We start from the raw sequence: 25669 nt of genomic DNA, 5'->3' as shown, positions 1-25669 counted from the left end.
GGTAATGAACTGAGGTAATAGGAGCTGTTTCTGAAGTCAGTCTACTGTATGGTGTTTAACTAATTCCATGTGTTGTTATTATTGTGAGGTCATGGCATGCTGATAAACTTGCGAGCGTCTGGCCTTAAGTCTCTATGCCCCCACCCTAGCTTTGTGACCCCACCTAACCTTTTGGACACAAAGGGGTAATTTAGCATGGACAATCCACCTATCCTGCACACCTTTGGACCAGTTGGTAGAACTTTTTTTGTTACTTTACAACTTTCCACACACAAATCAGAAGCAATATTATCAAATTCACGATTTTCTTTGTGTTGCTTTCCCCCAAAAGAAAGAAATCAATGACTGTGACACCCAGGATGATTGATTGTACTTGCTCTGCAGGACAATGGAACATGCACGTCGATTTATTGAACCATGTATGCTGAGAGTTTCACAGCAGTAGGTTTCGCCATAGCCTTCCATGTCTATGGATATGTGTCTTTTAGTATTTGCAGGTGTAGTATGTTGACACTTGCCCCTGTGTCAATCTTGACCAGTAATGAGTAGTTACCACCTTTCATAGGGCAGATAATTTAAATCTTGGTAAACATATCGGATGGTAGATGGCATCTCTGTTTTCCTTGAGATTGACAATGTGAAACATGTGTTCACCGCTCTTTGTCTTGTTGTGCACATCATTGTCATCTTCTGGTTTGTCAATCACCTCATGTATATGTTTCTGGATGGCCAGGGCAGCAAGGTGGCACAGTGGTTAGCATTGCTGCCTCACGGCGCCGAGGTCCCAGATTTGATCCCGGCTCTGGGACACTGTCCATGTGGAGTTTGCACATTCACCCCGTGTTTGCGTGGGTTTCGCTCCCACAACCCAAAGATGTGCAGGGTAGGTGGATTGGTCAAGCTAAATTGCCCCTTAATTGGAAAAAATGAATTGATACTCTAAATTTTTTTTAAAATGCTTCTGGATGGTCGTTCTCATTGCATGAGGTCCCATTGTGAACCATCTGTTTGGAACAGTGAACGGTTCCTTGTAGCTGTATCAGCCTTTGTTCTAGTGCACTGCTGCTGCTAATGGCACTCTTTGCCACATGTCCTGCAGAATTGCTAGAAGGTTGGGCATTTCCTTGGTTCATGCAGAAGACCACAACTTCCACATGTCCTGTTAGGTTTAGCTGTTCTCGTAGATGCATCAACAATTGGAATGTTTGCATTCCTATAAGCTTCATCAACCTGTGAGGATTGCTTTGTATTTAGTAGTTCTTCAATGCGATACATTTTCTGGAAAGCTCCCATAGGAGTGGATGCGATCACTAACTCAACAATTCTGTCTGTTAGTTCTGAGTATGAAAAATCACAGTGCTTACCCTTTTCTCTGCTCTACTGACAAAGTGGTCTATAGATTCTGTAGGTTGTTGTTGAAATGACATGAACACTAGTCAATGAATACAGAAGTTTAATCTGATTCTGAACCAGTCTTCCAATGTAATTCATTTCTTTTGGGGATCGTTTAGCTCTTCAGTTGTTAATCCTTATGTGTTAAGCCTGTGTAGATCTTCATTCCCAATTGCTTGGAAAATGTTTATGGCTTATCTTTCTGGTTCAGGCACACCTGAAACAAGAAACTATGGACTGGGTTCTTTGATTTTGAGGGTATGTCTCCAAGCCGGCTTATGAACGGTAGCATTTTACGACAGAAAAAATGGCGTAAAACGCCCACCGATCCTCCGTTTGGCTGGTGGCTAGCATCAAGGCAGTGTAGAGCACCCAGCTCTAGCTGTCGATACGGCCCAGAGAATTCTCGGGTCCATGGCCGCGCATGCGCACGGCGATGGCCTGCAGCGGCCACGCCATGCAACATGGTGGCGGCCGCTCGCGGACCCGGCCTGCGAAATACTGCCCCCTCTTTCGCCGGCTCATGTCCCTCGGACCATCCCCCAACACTGCCCCAGCCCCTGGCAAAGTCCCCCCTGCCCGCGGATCCGTGGCGGCCTTGGACTGAGTCCGCAGCCGCCAAGCCGAGTTGCTGACAGGTGAGACCATGAGAGATCCACGCCGTCGGAAACTTGGCCAATCAGGGGTGGAGCATCTGGGGGCGGGCCTTAGGCAACGTCCTGAGGCCGTCGGTATGGTGTGCGCCGTACTCAGAGAGTACTCCGCTTTGGAGGGGACAGATTCCTCAGAATACCACCGCCCCCCCCCCCGCCCCCCCGCAAATGACAGTCACATGAGAGTTTCTGAACTCCAATCCCAAAAACATGCATTCAAATTTTCTCTCATAATAATAATGCTTTGCCTTTGCAGTTTGCATTCTGAAATCCAGTCCAGGTTTCAATTGTAAACATAATAATGTGGAACATGTTTTGGGACTTGGCCAGAGAGAGCGAGGTACACCTGGCAGAAAGCATTTGGACTTGTTACAATAGTTTCCACAACAGCTGGGAAGCAATAAAATAACGTGATTGCTCCTCATCCATCTTGCACTGCTCATATTGCAAAGAAATTATTTATCTTTGATCATGGGTGCCCCGATTTGCTCTGAAACTTCATGTAATACTTTCATTCTTACTTCTGGCGGGTTTTAAACAAGATGTAAAACTAGGTAACTGATGCGCTATCAATTACGACGAGATGAGGGTAGAATGTAATCGAGGCTTTATTACACAGAGATGTGTGGCCTCCTACAGCAGCTGACAAAATGGCTGCTGTTCGGAGAGCACACATAGTTATACTCCGCCTACTGGGCGGAGCCAGCAGGCAGGGATCTACCCCTGTACCTGTAGTACAGGGGCCTTACCGTAAAACCCATATATATACAATATAATACATCAGTGGTGACTACCACATTCACCCCCTGTTAAAAATTAGTCCAGCTGGGGTGGTGGAGAACTATATACAGACAAGTTGCTTTTAAAAATCGCAAAGAATATTACAAATTTAGGCGGTCCGGTGCCTTGATCTGTCGTCGGGAGCGCCGCAGAGCTGGTTGCGACTCAGGCGTTGGCTTGGTCTTCGGTGACTCCGGGACAGTGTCGAAATCCTCTTCATCCCCGGGTGGGAGCAAGGGGAGGATGGATTGTCCTGGAGCCGGGGCTGCGGTGTGGTGCGCCGGGGGAAGGGAGGGTGGCGCCGGGGCGGGGGGGGGGGGGGGGGGGCTGGAACCAGCTGGTGCCAGGTCCCTGAGGGAGACTGTGTCTTGGCGGCGTTGGGGTATGTTATGTAAGCGTACTGCGGGTTGGCATGGAGTAGCTGTGCCCTCTCAATCAACGGGTCCGCCTTGTGGAGTCGAACGTGTCTACGGAGGAGAACGGGTCCTGGAGCTGCCAGCCACGTTGGGAGCATAACCCCGGAGGTGGACTTCCTGGGGAAGGCAAAGAGACGTCCATGGGGGGTTTCGTTGGTCGCGGTGGACAGGAGCGACCAAATGGAGTGGAGTGCGTCGGGGAGGACCTCCTGCCAGCAGGAGGCCAGGAGATTTCTGGACCGTAGGGCCAGCTGGACGGCCCTCCAGACCATCCCATTCTCCCGCTCCTCCTGCCCGTTTCCCCTGGGGTTGTAACTGGTCGTCCTGCTCGAGGCAATGTTCCTGTTGAGCAGAAACTGGCGCAGCTCATCGCTCATAAATGAGGATCCCCGGTCGCTGTGGACGTAGGCGGGGAAACCGAACAGAGCGAAGATGGTGTTGAGGGCTTTGATGACGGTGGCAGACGTCTTGTCGGGGCATGGGACGGCAAAGTGGAATCGGGAATATTCGTTGACCAAAATGAGGAAGTACGTGTTGCGGACGGTGGAGGGGAGGGGCCCTTTGAAGTCCACGCTGAGGCGTTCAAAGGGGCAGGAGGCCTTCACCAGGCGCGCACGGTCTGGCTGGTAGAAGTGCGGTTTACACTCCACGCAGACCTGGCAGTCTCTGGTGATCGCGCTGACTTCCTCAATGGAATAGGGCAGATTGCGGGCCTTAATGAAGAGGTAAAAACGGGTGACTCCTGGGTGACAGAGATTGTCGTGCAGGGTCCGGAGTCGGTCCACTTGTGCGCTGGCACATGTACCTCGGGATAGGGCATCGGGGGGCTCATTGAGCTTACCGGGGCGATACAAAATCTCGTAGTTGTCGGTGGAGAGCTCGATCCTCCACCTCAAGATTTTATTGTTTTTGATCTTGCCCCGCTGTGTGTTAATAAACATGAAGGCAACCGACCGTTGGTCAGTGAGGAGAGTGAATCTCCTGCCGGCCAGGTAATGCCTCCAATGCCACACAGCTTCAACGATGGCTTGGGCCTCCTTTTCGATGGAGGAGTGCTGAATTTCGGAGGCATGGAGGGTGCGGGAAAAGAATGCCACGGGCCTCCCTGCGTGATTGAGGGTGGTGGCCAGAGCGACGTCTGATGCATCGCTCTCGACTTGGAAGGGGAGCGTCTCGTCGACCGCGTGCATCGCGACCTTGGCGATGTCGGCCTTGACACGGTCGAAAGCCTGGTGAGCCTTGACTGTCAGTGGGAAAACGGTAGATTTAATGAGTGGGTGGGCCTTGTCTGCATAGTTTGGGACCCACTGGGCGTAATACGCAAAGAACCCCAGGTATCGTTTGAGGGCCTTGGGGCAGTGGGGGAGGGGGAGTTCCATGAGGGGGCACATGCGATCGGGATCGGGCCCCAGAACTCCATTCTGGACCACATAGCCGAGGATGGCTAATCGGTTCGTGCTGAACACGCACTTCTCCTTGTTATAGGTGAAGTTGAGGAGAGTGGCGGTGTGGTGGAATTTGGAAAGGTTAGTGTTGAGTTCCTGCTGGTCGTGGCCGCAGATGATGACTTTGTCCAGGTATGGGAAGGTGGCCCGCAGTCTGTACCGGTCAACCATTCAGTCCATCTCCCATTGGAAGACAGAGACACCGTTGGTGACGCCGAAGGGAACCCTAAGAAAGTGGTAAAGGCGGCCATCTGCTTCGAACGTAGTGTATGGGCGGTCCGCCTTACGGATAGGGAGCTGGTGGTAGGCAGATTTCAGGTCCACTGTCGAGAAGACCCGGTATTGGGCAATCTGATTGACCATATCAGGTATACCTGGGAGGGGGTACGCGTCGAGCTGCGTGTACCGGTTGATGGTCTGACTGTAGTCAACAACCATCCTGTTTTTCTCCCCGGTTTTCACCACTACCACTTGGGCTCTCCAGGGGCCATTGCTGGCCTCGATGATACCTTCCCGCAGCAGCCGCTGGACCTCAGACCTGATGAAGGTCCTGTCCTGGGCGCTGTACCGTCTGCTCCTGGTGGCGACGGGGTTGCAATCCGGGGTTAGGTTTGCAAAAAGGGAAGGCGGGTCGACCTTAAGGGTCGCGAGGCCGCAAACAGTAAAGGGTGGTAGGGGCCTACCAAATCTCAGGGTGAGTCTCTGAAGGTTGCACTGGAAGTCCAGGCTGAGTAGCAAAGCAGCGCAGAGGTTGGGGAGGGTGTAGAACTGGAAGCCGCTGAACTCCACAACCTGGACGGTGAGGGTGGCGTTGCAGTACTCCCGGATCGCCAAGGAATGTGATCCGGAGACCAGGGATATTCTCTGGTTAGCGGGGTGTACCACAAGGGAACAGCACCTTACCGTATCGGGGTGGATGAAGCTCTCAGTGCTCCCGGAGTCCGGAAGGCAGGAGATCTCATGCCCGTCGACCTTCACCTTTGTCGAAGCGGTCGCGAGGTTGTGCGGTCGAGACTGGTCAATCGTGACCGAGGCGAGACGCGGATGGTCGTCAGCGGTTGCAGGCGATGAGCAGCCTGATGAGATGCCTGACAGGCAGGGGTCCTGAGGCGGGTAACATGGCGGCGCCCACGGGCTGCACGTATCATGGGGAGGTACGATGGCGGCACCCATTGGTTCTGAGGCAGGCAAGATGGCGGCGCCCACGGGCCGCATGTGTTGTGAGTAGAGGAAGATGGCAGCGTCCACGGGCCGCACGTGGTCCAAGGAGGGGAAGATGGCGGCGCCCACTGGCCGCACGTGGGGGGTGCCGGGACAATAGCGCCGATTGAGTGGGGCTGGCACACTGCAGCGAAATGTCCCTTCTTGCCACAGGCCTTGCAGAGGGCGCTCCGCACCGGGCAGCGCTGCTGGGGGTGTTTTGACTGTCCACAGAAGTAGCATTTGGGTCCCCCCGGGTTGGTTGGCTGCCATGCGGCGCAGGCGTGGGGTTGGCTGGGGGCTGTCACTGATGGGGTCCATGATAGGGTGGCCGTCGGCGGGGTTCATGATGCACAGGGGGGGTGGGCGCACGGTCGGGGGCATGGGCCTTAATGTTGTGTGATGCGACCATAAGCGAGAGCGCTAGTTTTTTGGTCGCCGCGAGGTCAAGTGTGGCCCCTTCTGAGAGGCGCTGGCAAATGTAGTCAGACCCTATGCCCGTAACGAACGCATCTCTCATCAGCAGGTTCGAGTGTTCAGTGGCCGAAATGGCCTGGCAGTCACAGTCTCTCACTAGGACGAGAAGGGCACACCAGAAATCTTCCACAGACTCACCGGGAAGTTGGCGCCGCGTGAATAGGAGATGCCTGGCGTAGATTTTGTTGGTCCGCTGAGCATAATTTTCCTTCAGTAGTGCCATGGCTTCTGCGTAGGTCGGCGCGTCCTGGACGAGGGGATAAATGTTGGAGCTCAGCTGCCTGTACAGAATCTGGAGCTTCTGTGCTTCTGGGATTGGGTCTGGCGCAGACCCGATGTAAGCTTCAAGACAGGCCAGCCAATGTTCAAAGTCTTTTTTGGCATTGTCTGCTTGAGGATGCAGCTGAAGGCGATCCGGCTTGATGCGGAGGTCCATTTCTGAAAAATCTCTGTGTAATAAATTGATGCACTATCAATTACGACGAGACGAGAGTAGAATGTAATCGAGGCTTTATTACACAGAGATGTGTGGCCTCCTACAGTAGCTGATGAAATGGCTGCTGTTCGGAGAGCACACATATTTATACTCCGCCTACTGGGTGGAGCCAGCAGGCAGGGATCTACCCCTGTACCTGTAGTACAGGGGCCTTACCGTAAAACCAATATATATACAGTATAATACATTAGTGGTGACTACCACAGTAACACCAGCAGTTGGGGCAGAATCATTGACAATCTGTTGGGATTGCCCCTCACCCGTTGGAATCCTGCCTACAATGTTTACAATATCTCTCAATTATTTTTAAGATTAAGCAGGTTTTTGTTTTTTTTTGGGGGGGGGGGGGAATAATCATGCATGCCACTGAATATTTAAAAATTAATTTCAACATTACAAAACATTTTTGTGATACGTCCTCACAGTCATTCCTGTGTTGGATAAATCTGTCACTGGTGACTGGTTCTGGTAAATGTCCACAACAGGCATCACACTGGTCAGCTTTAAATTTCCTCATGGCCAGGTGTTGGGAATCGCCAGTGTGTTGGGAGTGTAACCAGATGCAGGCACGGGCTGCCACTGGATCAAGTGTCAACAGGTGTAGAGGAACAGATAATGTAGCTATGTGGTTAAAATGGATCTGCTTTGTGAATTTCAGCAGGTACCCAATGCTGGTGCTCTATTTGGAGTGTGTCCATAGAAATAATTTTGATGATTTTTTTTTTCTTTTCTTTTTTAAAAATAAATTTATAGTACCCAATTATTTTTTTCTCCCATTAAGGGGCAATTTAGTGTGGCCAATCCACCTAACCTGCGCATTTTTGGGTTGGGGAGTGAAACCCATGCAGACATGGGGAGAATGTGCAAACTCCACACGGTCAGTGACCCGGGGCCAGGATTCGAACCCAGGTCCTCAGCGCCGCAGTCCCACTGCTATCCACTGTGCCGCATGCCGTCCTCTTGATGAGTTTTTTCAGCTCAGTATCAATCATAGCATATTTCTAATTGGATCAATATTGATATTGTCCTAAATGCTATCAAGTTACGTGATGGGAATTCACTAGTTAAACACAGAGGTGACAATATTGAACATTTTTAATGTGGAATGCAACTGAAGGATACAAACCAAATCACTTGGGACAAAGCATTAAAGTGGAGAAGTAGCAAAATTGTACCGTACTTGGTGTGGTGAATGTGGTGTGGTGGTATTAACCATTCACCATGTATGTTACTGTGTCACGCTGTTGCCCATGTGGGCTCCACCTATGGACCATTGTACGATATTACATGGAATGTATCATGTTGGTGCCCTTGTGGGCTCTGCCCCTGGCTCCGCCCCTTGAGGGGAGGTATAAAGAGCAGCAGCCCTGTAGGTGGCTCACACTAGCAGAGCAGTCGCAGGCAGGCACTGTTCTAGTCGATTAAAGCCACAGTTTACATCTACTCTCTGTTTCGCGTGAATTGATGGTCGCATCACTTGGGTGTGACCGAACCAACGCTAACGGCTGAATGCGCTACCCGATTGCGCTGCAGAGACGGCAATCGTTACTAAGACCAGAATAAAGCATGGTAAATCTATGGTGGGTGCATGGGAACAGTCTGGTCTCCTCCATTCCATAAACATGCATGTCACCATGAGGAACTATCCACGAGCCTTCGCCATTCCAGCCGTTGATTGGCGTTTCGGTTTCAGATATTACAATGTCCTAAAACCAACATTATGCTTTATTTCCTGCTGTAGAGTAACTAAAGTCTGGTCAGTTACTAACTTCAGTCAATTTCTCCATTCAGTTCAGAATAAATCTTTCAGAGCCTGAAAGATGAGAAAGGTGCCTTGACTGTCTCTGACCTGTCAGCTGTTCACACTTCATTCTCCTTCGGTTCCATTACCCAAAGCTCTTCTCAAGACTCATAAAGCTGGAGACTGTGTTTTCTGTGTTGTTCCAATTCCATTTTACCTGCCCCCAAATGGCAATATTTTACAAAACAGTGTGCGCTCTTCCCCCTTGCCTATTGTCCAGGGATGTGGAAACTTAGTTAGGTGGAGAGCATATTGCTGAGATTGTTCCATTTACATTTCCTCATGTTCCTGGCGGAGGAATAGGCATTTAAACATGCAATTGGCGAAAATTCAGTGACCTGGACAGATTTTCCCTAAATATAGCTACCACTTAACATTATAAATAGCTTAAAAATGATGTGCATTATATGGGAATGATTATAAAGGCCAGATTAGCTGTGGGGGTGTAGTATCCATAACAGCCTTGCATCGTGATATTTCAGCATTGTCTCAGGAAAATTTGCATTGTGCTTTCAGGGGAAAGGTGAAGCTCCAACAGTTTGCTTCAAAATGGTGTGAACGCCAGAATCCATTTGTTTCTTGCCAAGCAAATGCTGGCGGAAGTAATGCTTGCTCTATCAGAAATGAAGTGCAGGAGGATAAGATATGCCGATACTAAGAATACAAAATCCATCCATTGCAAAGCTATTTCAGACCGTGGCAGGAACATTGCGACCCTTAGCTCCACGACCCTTCTGACATCCTCCCGTGACCCACCCATGGGTCACGACCCAACCTTTGAAAAACCCTGATCTAGCCCATACTTTGGTGACTTGCCTTTTCCGATTGACCTAACATAATGCTGGTCCTCCCAATGCAGTGTCCCACTCACTGAGTTGGCAGGTTGTGTGCTGTGATCTCACCATGAGGGATCTGTCTGTTTACCAGCTCTTTACTTGAGTATAGTGTCTTCCGACACTTTCTGATGCTGCGGTTCGACCAAAATGTTGAGGGTCATCTCATGTCATAGTGCATTATCCAAAATTGTTCACCGTGTCTTACCAGTACTGAATCTTGCCAGGCTGATTATGTTGTTCAGAAGGAACCACTGCTGCACACCATGTGTGCATGTTAGAATGAGATAAAAGCACCAACCACTCATCCCAAGGAAGAGGAAACATGCTAAGGGGAGGCCAAGGCAACCATGGCTAACGAGGGAAGTCAATGACAGCATAAAAGCAAAAGAGAAAGCATGCAAAATGGCGAGGATTAGTGGGAAGTCAGAGGATTGAGAAGCCTTTAAAAGCGAGCAGAGGACAACTAAAAAAACAATAAGGGAGGGAGAAGATGAAATATGAGTGCAAGCTAGCTAGAAATATAAAAGAAGGTAGGAAGATTATTTTTCAATATATGAAAGATAAGAGGTAAAAATAGACATTGGACTACTGGAAAATGTGGCTGGAGAAGTAATAATAGGAAATAAAGAAATGGCTGTTTAGCACAGGGCTAAATCGCTGGCTTTGAAAGCAGACCAAGGCAGGCCAGCAGGACAGTTCGATTCCCGTAACAGCCTCCCCGAACAGGCGCCGGAATGTGGCGAATAGGGGCTTTTCACAGTAACTTCATTTGAAGCCTACTTGTGACAATAAGCGATTTTCATTTCATTTCATTTCATTTCAGAGGAACTGAATAATTACTTTGCTTCAGTCTTCACAGTGGAAGACACCAGTGGGATGCCAGAGCTCCAGGAGATTCAGGGGGTACAGATGAGTGCAGTGGCCATCACGAAGGAGAAGGTTCTGGGGAAACTAAAGGTGAATAAATCACCTGGATCAGATGGACTACACCCCAGGGTTCTAAAAGAGATAGCTGAGGAGATTGTGGAGCCATTGGTGATGATCTTTCAGGAATCACTGGAGGCAGGGAGAGTCCCAGAGGACTGGAAAGTGGCTAATATAACACTTCTGTTTAAGAACGGAGGGAGGCAGAAGACGGGAAATTATAGGCCGGTTAGCCTGACTTTGGTCATTGGTAAGGTTTTAGAGTCCATTTTTAAAGATGAGTTTGCGAAGTACTTGGAAGTGCATGATAAAATAGGACTGAGTCAGCCTGGCTTCGACAAGGGGACGTCATGTCTGACAAATCTGTTAGAGTTCTTTGAGGAGGTAACAAGGAAGGTAGACAAAGGAGAACCAGTGGATGTGATTTATTTAGATTTCCAGAAGGCCTTTGATGAGGTGTCGCATAGAAGACTGTTAAATAAGTTAAGAGCCCATGGTGTTCAGGGTAAGATCCTGGCTTGGATAGAGGATTGGCTGACTGGCAGAAGGCACAGAATGGGGATAAAGGGGTCTTTTTCAGGCAGCCGGTGACTAGTGGTGTGCCTCAGTGGTCGGTGCTGGGACCACAACTTTTCACAATATACATTAATGATCTGGAAGACGGAACTGAATTCATGGTTGCTAAGTTTGCCGATGATACAAAGATCTGTAGAGGGACAGGTAGTATTGAGGAAACAGGGGACTGCAGAAGGACTTGGACAGGCTAGGAGAGTGGGCAAAGAAGTGGCAGATTGTAGCCACTTAAAATGACCAACTTCCGATTCAAAATGGCGAACGGCAAAGGCTGATGGGAAAGTCAGCCAACAGGACAAAAATGAACAGCTGCAGGTTGGCTGTGTATTTACCTCTGGAAAGGCCAGACAAGATCGATACCAGCAACCATCAGCATAACAAAACACCAGCCATCTGCATACTAATGAACAATCCCCGGGAACAATAAGCAACATTTAGACACACAAAGCAAAACCAGACTCTTCGGCGCCAGCAGAAGCCTACACAAAAGGAGGTGAACGACCACCTCAAGACCACCCATCGATCAGGGAACCGCTCCAGCATTGGAGAAAATCGAACCAAGTGATTGGGATAAAGTCCAATCACTTGGGACCAGGTGCACGGTCCGCCCCAAAAGGCGGGAAGCCCCTGGGAACTATAAGAATTGAGCCCCAAGTTCAAGGCGCTCTTTCTTCCAGCTCTCGTCACTCTTCAGCAGCCGATCGAACCTGTAAGTCTTACTTCAACGCTCGCAACGAGATAGGCACTCCACCTATCAATCTGTACCAACTTCGAATCCCGCAGGCTCAGAACCTGAACGAAAGGCCATTTGTTTCCCTGACCTGGTGGGCCAATTCCAAGTTAAGTATAGGCCTGTTAGTTGTAGAAGTAGTTTAGACGTAGAATTTATGCATGAGTAATGATTACTGTATATAATAAATGTGCTATGATTTAAATCTTACTAATCGGTGTATTGGATTATTGATCATTACTCGGACTTGAACCACATGGCGGTATCATAAAGATACCTGGCGACTCAAGAGCAAAGGTGATAAAACAGAGCAATTAAACAAAGGCAAAGTTAGCAACAAGGTGGAATACGATGTGCAAAAGTGTGAGGTTATGCACTTTGGAAGGAAGAATGGAGGCATAGACTATTTTCTAAATGGGGAAATGCTTAGGAAATCAGAAGCACAAAGGGACTTGGGAGTCCTTGTTCAAGATTCTCATAATGTTAATGTGCAAGTTCAGTCGGCAGTTAGGAAAGCAAATGCAATGTTAACATTCATGTCAAGAGGGCTAGAATACAAGAGCAGGGATGTACTTCTGAGGCTGTATAAGGCTCTGGTCAGACCCCATTTGGAGTATTGTGAGCAGTTTTGGGCCCCATATCTAAGGAAGGATGTGATGGCCTTGGAAAGGATCCAGAGGTTCACAAGAATGATCCCTGGAATGAAGAGCTTGTCATATGAGGAACGATTGAACACTCTGGGTCTGTATTCTTTGTTGTTAGAAGTATGAGGGAGGATCTTATTTAAACTTACAGGATACTGCAAGCCCTGGATAGAGTGGATAAGGAGAGGATGTTTCCATTTGTAGGAAAAACTAGAACCAGAGGGCACCATCTCAGACTAAAGGGACGATCCTTTAAAACAGAGATGTGGAGAATTTCTTCAGTCAGAGGGTGTGAATCTATATAACTCTTTGCCACAGAAGTCTGTGGAGGCCAAATCACTGAGTGTCGTTAAGAGAGAGATGGATAGGTTCTTGATCAATAAGGGGATCAGGGGTTATGGGGAGAAGGCAGGAGAATGGGGACGAGAAACATATCAGCCATGATTGAATGGCGGAGCAGACTTGATGGGCCGAGTGGCCTAATTCTGCTCCTATATCTTTTGGTCTTATGGTCTTGTAAGGGATTTGGTAAACACGTTGTGGGTTCATTTTTAATTCTAAGTACACTTGAGCAAATACACATAGACAGAAAGCTTGAAGACATCAGAGCTGCAGAGCTATGTGAGTGTACTCTGCTTTAAACCAGAAATGAAACTAAAATTGAATCCCATGACAAACTTCCTTATAATGATGTCATGATGCATTCCTTAAAGACATATTAAAACAATTGCTATCCATTGATTGGGAAATGTGTGTGCATGTGAAAGGTGAGAGCACGTTAGAGGCACGCCTCCATAATGGACTAGTCGAATAGAGACACAACATTTCCTCGACAGTTGTTAGCAAATAACACATTTTGGGGGGCAGTAGAGTTGCTACCATTTTGGGAGAAACTTAAAAACTTTCCCTCAGATTCCTGCATTGACCCTGAAGGACAGGAGGGGAAAAATATTACACTCTCCCAATTCTGAAAACATTTGATTTGTGAATATATCTGACATTCCCAATTAATTAATAAAACTGATGACACTTTCACCAAAGTCCAGTCTTGCAATTTTTTATGCCCTCTTGTTTGAGGAATGACTCATTTAGGTTCATTGCTAAAAGATAATCTTTGAAGTTGCCAAATGCTACGCAAATAATCTGATGCAAGAGCCAGTCTGTGCAGATGCTGAGTGGATTAGAACAGTCCCTGTCCTTGACAACTCTACTTATAGAGCAAGACTAGATCCCGCAACCTGCAAAAGTCACAACAGCTGAAACGGTTGCCTGACAGGTTTGAAAGATGGAATCAACAGGCTGGAAAACAGGACTAATGATTGTATGCGTTACTTTATTGGCTTTTTGTTCTCAGGTGAGTGAGGCTTTTGTTAGTCTCATCTAAACATTTGCAAAATTACAAGAGACGAGGTTTTTTTAATGTGTGGTAGATGTTTCTATAAAATTCTTTCTTTTCATTTATGCTTACATAGGTTTTCTTTATTCTGGGGAAGAAGCTGTAAAATCATTGAAAAAGGACAGGGAAGACCTACTGAAGTTGAATCTAAATTAATATTTAACAATGATGTGTTGTCCTGCTTATAATGTTAATATTTGTACTAGTCCAATACAAATCTTCACATTTCAGAACAATCCAGAGGTAGGAGTAGTCATGCTGGAATCATTAACTGCTCACCTGTAACCAGGAGTATCCAGCAGTTAAAGTAATGGGGTAGAATTTTCATGCAGCTTCTCCTGTTCATCCTGCATAACTTGGAAACTCGAGAGGAATTCTTGAAAAGCAATGTAAACACTGAAGTTTGTCCAGATCTTCTACTGTAGTAACACCCAAGGACTGGGGGAACCCTGAGGAAAATCTATCCCAATGACCCAAAATAGTGTGAACCAATGTTCTAAAAAGGACACACTGAGTAAATTAGTAGAAAGGTAATTAATGAATCATAGCCTAATGCTTTTAAATGACTGCTGAATATTACTTTGGGGGTGCTGTGCAGGATAGATGAACATTGATAGAGAGGTTTGTGTATTTCTCACTCATTTCCATTCGAAGACGAGTTCTTGTGAGATTCAGAGCTGCAGAGGATATCCTTGGACTCAGTGGTGTCAGTTACTTCCTTAAGTGGCAATGAGCATCTGTTCTTTTATGGAAGTTGACACTCCCGAGGACCCGATTTTAACTAATTCACAACCCATTCACTTCACGGCGCCGAGGACCTGGGTTCAATCCCGGCCCCGGGTCACTGTCCGTGTGGGGTTTTCACATTCTCCCCGTGTCTGTGTGGGTCTCACCCCACAACCCAAAAATATGTGCAGGGTAGGGGGAATTATCCGCGCTAAATTGCTCCTGAATTGGAAAAAGAGGATTGGGTACTCTAAATTTATTTTGAAAAATCCATTCACTCACACATAGTGTCAGACCCTGACTGTTCTATATCAACTCGTGCAATAGTGGCACCACAAGGTGTAAAAATAAACATTGCTTATGATCTACACAAGACTTCAATGGTTTATGCATTCTTAAATTGAAGGTGGACTCGACAAACACAAGTGAGGTACAGTTTGGTTCAAAATGTAAGCTGTTTTAATCCATGGTAAATTAAACATACAGGACAATGAGAGCCATTTGGAACATTGTACAAGATAGATACATGTGCTGCAACAAAAATAAAGAACACAAGTGCCTGCCAACTCTCTCACATTATTCAACTTAAAAGACCAATCTCTCACATCTTGGGCGGGATTCTCTGACCCCCCACCGGGTTGAAGAATCGCCGGGGGTCGGCGTGAATCCCGCCCCCGCCGTCCTCCGAATTCTCCGGCCCCCCCAAACATCGCCCCGGCGTGAATCGCACCGCCCGCCTCGGAGAATGGCGGGGACCAGCGCGACGCAATGGGCCCCGGGGCCGCCCAAATTCTCTGGGCCGCGATGGGCCAAAGTCCCGCCCGTTTAATGAGGGTCCCGCCGGCGCAAATCAATGTTGGTCCCTACCGGCGGGACCCAGCTCCGTGGGCGGCCTCCAGGGTCCTCGGGGGTGCGCGGGGCGATCTGGCCCGGGGTTGCCCCAACAATGGCCTGGCCCGCGACGGGGGCCCACTGTGCCGTGGAGGCACTCTATTCCTCCGCGTCAGTCTTGTACCAATCGCTGATGGCCAATGCAGAGATGAACACTCCCCACGCATGCGCGGGGATGACGCCAGCAAACGCTGGCGCTCCCGCGCATGCACCAACTCGCGCCAGCCGGTGGAGGCCCTTTGGCGCCAGTTGGCGTGGCGCCAAGCATCTTCCCGCCAGCCAGCACGGTGCAAACCACTCCGGCGCCGTCCTAGCCTCCGAAGGGGCGGAGGATTCCGCACCTTTAGGGCGGCTCGACGCAGGAGTGGTTCCTGCCAGAGTTTGCACCGTTTTTTCCCTCCCCGACGATTTGCGCAGAATCCCGCCCCTTATTTTTTATTTCACGGTATTAGTTACCAACCTGTTAACAAATTGGCCAAAATTTGGTCTCTGAGAGAAACAACATTCCATCTAGCATTGTCATTACCTTTCGTCTGCCTACAGACCCATTACCCCAGGTCTCGGAACAACCAATCTTTTTTTTTATATTTTAGAGTACCCAATTCATTTTTTCCAATTAAGGGGTAATTTAGCGTGAGACTGCAGTGCTACCCACTACGCCAGCGTGCTGCCAGCCAATCTTAGGAAACCTTTACTCAAAACGTGCTGAACATAGGTCTTGTCCAGGTATTTGGTGTGAAAAATTGGCCAAAGAATTCTGAACTCTGTTAGTCCTATTTGGCTCAGGTTCCCATAGACATGAATGAAAAATAAAAATCGCTTATTGTCACAAGTAGGCTTCAAATGAAGTTACTGTGACAAGCCCCTAGTCGCCACATTCCGGCACCTGTTTGGGGAGGCTGGTACGGGGATTGAACCATGCTGCTGGCCTGCCTTGGTCTGCTTTCAAAGCCAGCGATTTAGCATGTAGGTGGAAATTTATTCTGTGCACTACATGTAGTAAGATTGATAATGATTTCTTTATAAAAGCATTTACGATTTTCATGCAAATAGCATTGACATGAACTCTTCCAGGTTAGTGCTTTAAGTTTCTTCAGAACACTAACTCTGTGAGTATTACAGATCCCTTAATCAATCTGACTGAGTTTAATTTCTTTACAAAGGCCCCAGTGTTTACAGGCATGTGAGCAGCATCCAGTGGAAAGAAAAGATGGCTGTTTAATGCGTTTAACAAATTTAACATGTTTAACAAATTTAATAGCAGGACCTTTTTCAAATTTACTTTTTCCATTTCCCACACAGCAGCTGGCAAAACTGATAGGCTGGTTGGTTGCTGGACAGGCAAACACGCGTCAGGAGGCCACAGATGGGTAGCCATGGGAACGTGCAAAGTAATTTGGAAGGGGTGATACCAGACCTAACAGGGCAAGGGTGGAACACTTCTGCTCCTATTGACCTGTAAAAATGTTAAAAAGTCACTTAACTTAAAAGGGAGACAGTGATGTATTGGCGATGCCAATAATCCAGAGGTCTGGGGACATGGATTCAAATCCTGCCATGGCAGCTGGTGGAATTTAAATTCAATTAATAAATGTGGACTTAAAAAGCTAGCCTTAGTAATGGTGACCACAACAGCTATCATCAACTGTTATCAAAACCCCATCTGGTTTGTTGATTAGGAAATCTGCCATCCTTATCTGGTCTGGTCTACGATTCCAGGCCCACAACAATGGTTGACTCTTAATTGGCCCCTGAAATGACTTGCCAAGGGTAATTAATGATGGGCAAAATCTGCTGGTGTCCTGCAAAGCCCACATCCCATTAAATAATTTTTTAAAAACTGCTTGAGCTACCAAGGTTTTTGAGGTCTGGAAAATTGGCGTGACAACTGTAAATGTAACTTAGGCTCCCAATTGCACAATGACAGCTTGATTTGACTAGAAACATGATCTTTTTGCTGTTCAATAGGATCATGGCTGAACTTCTCCATCAAGTCCACCTTCCTAATATCCCTTGTTTAAGTTCCTGGATAAGTCTGAGTGCCAGGTTCATGACAGTCAAAGTAGAGTCTTACTCAGTGTTGGTCATATGCTGCGTGTTGCATAACCTCACAAGTCTCAGAGGCCTATACCTGGAAGAGGAACAGCAAGAGAGCCTACCTCATCTAATGAAATAGAGCAGTGCAAAGGCAAGGCAGCAGCAGGAAATAGAGGGCTGGAGATGGCAGAGATAAATTGATTGCTCAGAGCTTCAGTTGATGTATTTATTACACTTAAATGTAGATTCGACTGGCATCCTGGACTTTACCAGTCCTCACCCTACAGTGAAGATCATTGAAACTATTGAACCAATTTTATATATATATATAGGACACCCTGACAATGCAAACTCACAATTTGCTGTGAAAACACACTGCAGATAAACTGCAAGTTTGAAAAAAACAAGTTTGTAATCATCCAAGCAACAATAACCTTAAGAACGCTTGTCACCATTGTCAGCCCATAATAATAATAATAATAATAGTCCCTTACTGCAATGTATTTTTAATATTTCTACTCCAAAGAGGTCCTCCTCCAGCGGCTTCAGCATAGCTGATGGAGAGCTGCTGTTGCTCAAGTGAGAAACCTTGAAATGCTTACAGTCACCCTTTTGCTAGTCTCCTGGTGTTTATTTAAATTTCTTGTACCTTTGAAAGTATTGTATTTCTGCTGAATAAATTCATGTACAGTTATTAATTATGTATTTATTCTGTTTATTTGGGAGTATATTATTCTTTATTTTCCATTTAGCAATGATTTTGCTTTTTTTTTACTCTAGTTGGATTCAAAGCCCATCCAGAATGAATCAGTTCAGATGTCTCCTCTTCTTCGGCGTGTTTCCCGGAACACTCCTTTTTGGAGGATGGTCAGTGGCAGTAAACCCATTCAAGCCTATTGTCAGCACAACTATGAGTGTAGCACAAAAACTTGCAGGTACTGGCAGTCTTAGATAATTATGTTGGGGGCAAATAACTGCCTGTGTATAATCTTGTGTATTTTGCAAATAACTCCCCTACAGTTCACACTCTACATGTGGTATAACAATGAATAACCGCCTTGCAGCTCAGGCTCCGAATGCAGTAAAATAACTTCAATCATCCCACTCCACGTGTTCAGTAAGGGTTGGATTTTACCAGCCATATAGGGATGGGCCGGGAGAAGAGGAGGGCAGTAAAATGGTGAGAAAAAGCAGGGGGTGGAGTCCCTATGACTTTTCCACCTCCATGCATTTTACCAGTGGTAGAGAAAGTGGACGAAGGCCCTCCCACCTTGAAGCCTATTAAGCCACTTCAATGGCCAATTAAGCATCCCTTCCTGCCACTGCTGCCATTTTACCTGTGGCAGGTAGGTTAGAGTGACCATTGATGGGTTCAAGAATGTCTGGCATGTCATGATCCATGGCATGGAAGGAATTTCCTTGGCACTAACCTGGACACGAGGATGAATCCGGTAAACTGACCATGTTTGTTAAAGACATTTCATGGCCCCCTTTAGCCTTCCTAATTCCACGTTTAAGTTCCTTCCTACTTTCACAGTACTCTTCATCAGTTTTTAGATGCCTAGACCTATCATATGCTTCCTTTTTCCTTTTGACTAAGCTTACAATTTCTCTTGTCACCCATGGTTCCCGAATCCTGTCATTTTTGCGAGGACAAGCCTGTCCTGCACTTCAATCAACTGGCCTTTAAAAGCTTCCCACATACCAGACATTGGTAAAGCCCATGCTGGGCTTTATTAATAAGGGTAGAGAGTGCTAAAGCCAGGAAGTTTTGTTAAACCTGTACAAAACACTGGTTTAGCCTTACCTGGAGTATTGCATCCAGTTCTGGGCACCACACTTTAGGAAAGATGTGAAGACATAAGAGAGAGTGCAGTAAAGATTTACAAGACTGGTTGCAGGGATGAGGAACTTCAGTTAAGTGTATAGATTCGAGAAGAGAAGGTTAGGAGGAGACCCAATAAAGGTATTCAAAATCATGAGGAGTCAGAGTAGATAGGGAGAAACCGTTCCCACTGTAAAAGGGTCGAGAATTAGAGGGCACAGGCTTATGGTAATCAAAGTAAATTACTGCGGATGCTGGAAATCTGAAATAAAATAATATTAAAATCTGAAAGAAAATGCTAGATAAACTCACCAGGTTTGGCAGCATCTGTGGAAAGAAAGAGAGTTAACATTTTGGATCTAAATTAGCTTTCTAATTAACTGAAGCAAGGTAGAAATGCAAATAGTTGGAAAGGAGGTGGAGTAGAATAGAAGACCAGAGATAGGTTGGGGCAAAGGAGATCTGGACAATATTGTCCTGGATATAAGACAAAGGGTAGTGTTAATGGTGTCGTTAGGAGTGAAGATTGGATTGGATTTGTTTATTGCACGTGTACCGAGGTACAGTGAAAAGTATTTTTCTGCGAGCAGCTCAAACAGATCAGTAAGTACATGAAAATAAAATAAAATAAAAAGACAACTGCTAATGGTAGCAAAAGGTGAGATAGCAAAATGTGTTAATGGGAGCAACTGAACAGCAAATTGCAGGTGGCCAAGTGGGGGATAGATGGGGTTGAGTTTGGGCAGGCCAGGAAGCTGAAAATCAACTGAAAGGTGTATTTATTTATTTTTATAATTTTAAAATTTTGAGTACCAATTCCTTTTTTTCCAATTAAGGGGCAATTTAGCATGGCCAATCCACCTATCTTGCACATTTTCTTTGGGTTGTGGGGGTGAGACCCATGCAGACACAGGGAGAATGTGCAAACTCCACACGGACAGTGACCCGGAGCCGGGATTGAACCCGGGTCCTCGGCGCCATGAGGCAGCAGTGCTAACCACTGTGACACTGTGCTGCCCCTACTGACAGATTTATGATAATTGGCAAAGGAAGCAATGGCGACGTGAGGAATAACATTTTCACACAGTGGGTGGTTAAGATTTGGAATGAAATGAAATGAATGAAATGAAAATTGCTTATTGTCACAAGTAGGCTTCAAATGAAGTTACTGTGAAAAGCCCCTAGTCGCCACATTCCGGCGCCTGTTACGGGAATCGAACCATGCTGCTGGCCTGCCTTGGTCTGCTTTCAAAGCCAGTGATTTAGCCCTGTGCTAAACAGCCTCTTTTGCCTAAGAGTCCGGTAGAGGCAAGGTCAACTAAGGCTTTCAAACGGGAATTGGATAATTATCTGAAAGTGGAAAATTTACCAGAGTATGGAGAAAAGGCAGGGGAGTGGTACCAAGTGAATTGCGCTTACAGAAGACAAGCACAAAAGCATGAAAAGGAAAATTAAGACAAGGTTATGGAGGATTGTATGGCTTCCTTCTGTGCTGTAATTATTCTATAATTCTCTGATCTTTTGAGTTTCTTTTCAGCTTTTTGTTGTATGTTTCTGCCCGATATGTCTTAAAATGAAACTGGATGTTTTCTGTACGTATGCCTGACTTAATAGTACTGAGTGTTTACAAGCAGATTGTGTGTATTTTCAGTGGGGATTGTACATTTCTAATGGAAATAAAGTGCAGGGATATTCTGGGAATTTAAACAAAAGTAATAACTTTGGCTCTTCCCTTCCCTTCCTTGATCTTTCTGTCTCTATTTCCGGCAATAGACTATCCACTAATATCCACTACAAGCTCACTGACTCCCACAGCCACCTGGTCTACAGCTCTTCGCACCCTACACCCTGTAGGGACTCCATCCCTTTCGCTCAACTCCTTCACCTCCGTCGCATTTGTTCCGATGATGCCACTTTCCAAAATGGTGCTTCGAAAATGTGTTCCTTCTTCCTCAACTGTGATTTCCCGCCTACAGTTGTGGACAGGGCCCTCAACAGTGTGCGGTCCATCTCCCACGCCACTACCCTCGCCCCCTCCACTCCCTCCCAGAACAAGGATAGAGTCCCCCTCGTTCTCACATTTCATCCCACCAGCCTCCATATGCAAAGCATAATCCTCCGCCATTTTCGCCAACTCCAGCGTGATGTCACCACCAAACACATCTTCCCTTCACTCCCTCTGTCAGCATTCTGCAGAGACCGTTCCCTCCGAGACAATCTAGTCCACTCCTCCACCATACCCAGTACCTCTCCCATCACCCATGGCACTTTCTCATGCAATCGCAGAAGGTGTAACACCTGCCCCTTTATCTCTTCCATGCTTAACATCCCAGGCCCAAAACACTCATTCCAGGTTAAGCAGCGTTTCACTTGCATCTCTTCCAATTTGGTCGACTGCATTCGCTGCTCCCAATGTGGTCTCCTCTATATCGGAGAGACCAAACGCAGACTGGGTGATCGTTTTGCTGAGCATCTTCGGTCTGTGCGCATTCAGGACTTTGACCTTCCTGTTGCTTGCCATTTTAACAAAAGACCCTGCTCCCATGCCCACATGTCTGTTCTTGGCCAGCTGCAATGTTCCAGTGAAGCTCAACGCAAACTGGAGGAACAACATCTCATCTTCCGGTTAGGCACGCCACAGCCTTCCGGCCTGACCATCAAATTCAACAACTTCAGATGATCAGCTCTACCCCACCTCGACCCATTTGTTTTCATCCCATTTCATTTTAACTGTCTTTTACCATTTATTTCTTTCTTAATATCTATTTAATTCCCCCTCCCAATCTTATCCACCTTCCTTCACATTTCTCCTCTTTGCTTCCCCCTTCCCCTCCCCCCACATCTACAGTTCATCCTCTGATGTTAGTCTCTCTGCTGTTTGACTTTTCACATCTTTTGTCCTCTCTGGGGACTGCCATTAGCACTCTTTCCCCTTGGTTTCTGTGGCCATTAGGACCCGGTTTCCCTGGGTTTCTGTGGCTATGACTCATCTTTCATTCTCACTCCACAGTATAAATATTTCCCACTTTCTCTGTCTGTTAGCTTTGACAAAGAGTCATCGGACTCGAAACGTTAGCTCTTTTCTCTCCCGACAGATGCTGCCAGACCTGCTGACATTTTCCAGCATTTTCTCTTTCGTAATAACTTTGGCAGTCTCTTTGCTCAACATGATACGATGTTCGAATACTATAAGATGTTGCACAAGATTTGCATTGATTGTAACAGATTTGGTGATTACTTGACATTGTAATGCACACTGCATTATTCTATTTTTCACAGAGATGGGCATTGCACACATTCAAAATTTGTGTCCTGAGAAAAGTCATCCTTGTATTTCATCCATCAAGACAAACCGCATTAAGCAAACTGAATGAGGTGCTGATCCAGGATGAAAACAATTTCCCCGGGTCTTACTTATTTACTTTTGTTTTCCTTTTCAGGCTTTTGTTCTGCAAGTAAAAGCATTGTTCACTCCTCCCTATACCTCTTCCATTTTTAAATATTTCTGTATGGCTTTGTACCTTTCCCCTGTTTTGATCTCCCGATGAGAGACAATCGTGTATTGCCGCTGTTATTGTGGCGTGACTAATCTGCTTACTTATATTACATGGATGTTAAACATTGCTCATTATTTTGTTATAAAATGAATGTAAATTGAAAAAAAAAGTGTAACTGTGCAAGATTTCAGGGGCGGTATGGCGGCGCAGTGGTTAGCACTGCTGTCTCACGGCACCGACGACCCAGGTTCAATCCCGGCCCCGGGTCACTGTCCGTGTGGAGTTTGCACATTCTTTGCGTGTCTGCGTGGGTCTCACCCCACAAACCCAAAGATGTGCAGGTGAATTGGCCACGCTGAATTGCTCCTTAATTGGAAAAAGAATTGGGTATTCTAAATGTATTTTTTAAAAACTACGCAAGATTTCAATCCAATCTTTGACAGTCCTTAATATCAAAATTATCTGTGGGTATCCTGAATGGGGCTCTGGTCAGTGCACTTTGTTTACTTGAGTTTTCCAACCCAGTGTTTCCTATCTTTGTTGGTTGTAAGGACCCAATCTGAAATGTATTTGCCATTCTTCTCCTGGCTCTTGTTGTGAGCTGGTTTTTAGAACAAAACTCCACAATCAGGAGGCCAATGTAGAATAAAATAAAGTTATTTTTCCCATCCCTTCTTCTAAATACCTCTTGAATGTCTGAGGCATTTGCCATCACTTGCATACACCATTCAAAAGGTTCAGCCTTCAATTAACCCCACCTACGGCATTTAATGTGAGAATGTCTTGTGGTGCAGTGGATAATGTTTCTTCCTCTGAACCAAAAGATCCAGGTTCGAATCCCACTCCAGGACCAGATGGCCAAGGAAGGTGTGCTCATCATGCAACTAACAGGTTGGGTGTCAACCTGCTTAATCCTTCCTGCACACCAATGGCAAGTAGTACTAGTGGGAGAGATGCCTGATTCGCCATATTTGGTGTGGAGCAGCACCCCTCAAGCTGTAAGCCTCTAGCGACAGGCTAGCAACCCCTCCAAGTTTTAAAAACTCACTTTTAAAATAGATAAAAGTCTGCCTTGAGCACCACTAAGTGAGGGAAGAGAAACAACAAGACCATTTAATATCTTTTATCCCTCTATGGAGTTCTTTTGAGCACCAGTTTGTCCAGTCTTTCTTTGAATTTAATACTCTGATTCTCATTGTCAACCTTATAGTTCTTCTCTATTCCACTGCCATCGCTTCAATGTGTCCTTTATTTCCTGGTGTCTAAAACACAGAACCGTAGGTGAGGTCTGAGGCACTGGCCAGTGATATGCACTAATTAGAAGTGAGCTAGAGCTTTCCTCTGCATTTAGTCTCTGCCATGCCTGGGTAAGAAGTGCTTGATGGCGAAGTAAAGGACGATCTTTACTTTGCATCTAATCTCTGCAATACTTGAATTGGAAGTACTTGTAAACACTGGGTGTAAAATATGTGTCACTCCCAGGACTGAAATTCATAGAAAGGTGCTAAAGAAAAATAGTATGGAAATTAAATTATTACAGCTGAGCTAACATAGCAGCTATTTCATTCTGCACGCTCACTCAACTCTTACATGAATAAGAAAAAGCTGGAAATATTCAGAGGCGTGGAGAAAAATAAAGATAATGGTGGAATTTTCTTGGGGCCCCAGGTATTTATCCAAAAAGGCTAACAGGTGGGTGCCACAAGTCACACTGGAGAGGTGAGCTCCTATGTGCCCGCTGCCCTTGTCCTTCTAAATGGTAGTTGTCTTGGGTTTGAAGATGCTGCTAAGGAACCTTGGTGAGTTCATGCAGTGCATCATGCGGATCGTACACATGGCTGCCATTGTTCTTTGGTGGTGGAGGGTGTGAATGTTTGTGGAAGGAGTGGCAATCAATTGGGTTGCTTTGTCTTGGACGGCGTTGAGCTTCTTGAGTGCTGTTGGAGCTGCACTCACCCAGGCAAGTGGGGAGTATTCCATCACACTCCTGACTTGTGCCTTATAGATGGTGGACAGGCTTTGGTGGTGGTGGTGGTGGTGGGGGGTTCAGGAAGTGAGACACTTGCTGCTTTGTACAGGATATACCTGAGAAAATTTCCACATTGCTGAGTAGATGCCAGTGTTGTAGCTGTACTGGTAAAGCTTGGCAAGGGGACACCACCACCTGTAAGTTCCCCTCAGAGTCACACACCATCTTGACTTAGAAATATATCACCTCTCCTTCATTATTACTGGGTCAAAATCCTGGTACTTCCTACCTAACAGCACAGCGGGTATACCTACACCACATGTGCTGCAGAGGTTTGAGATGGCAGCTCATCAGCAACACCTTATCAAGTGCAATAAGGAATGGGCAATAAATGCTGGCCAAGCTGACAATATCCACATCCCATGAACAATAATAAAAATGAAGCTGCTCCATGGTTTGCTGAAAGTTTCCAGCATTTTCTGTATTTATTTAAGATTCCCAGCATCTGCATTTCTTATATTAACTTTAACTAGAATTAACTTTGTAACTATATACTCTGTTGTCATTGTATCAATGCAATGTTGTTTTGTTGAAATAAATTACATACTTACAGTGCTGTTCTGCTTAAAATATTGAACTTTATCAGAGCCATCAGAACAAAAAAATGAGTCCTGGATCACTTTTCAGGTCTTCCTTACAAGGAATGTAAGTTAATAAGGATATGATTAAGGACAGCTGTTGTCGGTATTTATGTTAGTATCTCAAGATCAAACAAATTGCTTTTCATTTCAAAGAAGCAACTCTTCTAAGTAGAAGACTCCATAAATAAATGTGTATGTTCTGCAGAATGTAATATATGCCTGTATCCAAACTACTTGATCAGCATATACAGACTTAATGGTTAAATACGTGATAACTGGAAGCATCAGAGAAACATTAGAAGTGGCATTTGTTAGAAAAA

At 46.2% G+C, this 25669-nt stretch overlaps 1 protein-coding gene across 1 annotated transcript; it reads left to right on the top strand.

Annotated features, from left to right (window-relative positions):
* The first annotated feature begins 13574 nt into the window (after positions 1 to 13574).
* On the top strand, positions 13575 to 25320 carry leap2 (liver-expressed antimicrobial peptide 2). Its single transcript, XM_072505236.1, has 3 exons — positions 13575 to 13721; positions 18198 to 18352; positions 22522 to 25320. Exons 1-3 carry the CDS (start codon positions 13653 to 13655, stop codon positions 22556 to 22558), a joined length of 261 nt encoding a protein of 86 aa, XP_072361337.1. The 5' UTR covers positions 13575 to 13652; the 3' UTR covers positions 22559 to 25320.
* Positions 25321 to 25669: the final 349 nt, after the last annotated feature.

This window comes from Scyliorhinus torazame, chromosome 5 (assembly GCF_047496885.1).
Source record: "Scyliorhinus torazame isolate Kashiwa2021f chromosome 5, sScyTor2.1, whole genome shotgun sequence".
In the NCBI taxonomy this organism is placed as follows: Eukaryota; Metazoa; Chordata; class Chondrichthyes; order Carcharhiniformes; family Scyliorhinidae; genus Scyliorhinus; species Scyliorhinus torazame.
The sequence above is the reverse complement of the archived record's forward strand: the minus strand, read 5'-3'. Positions and strand labels throughout refer to the sequence as shown.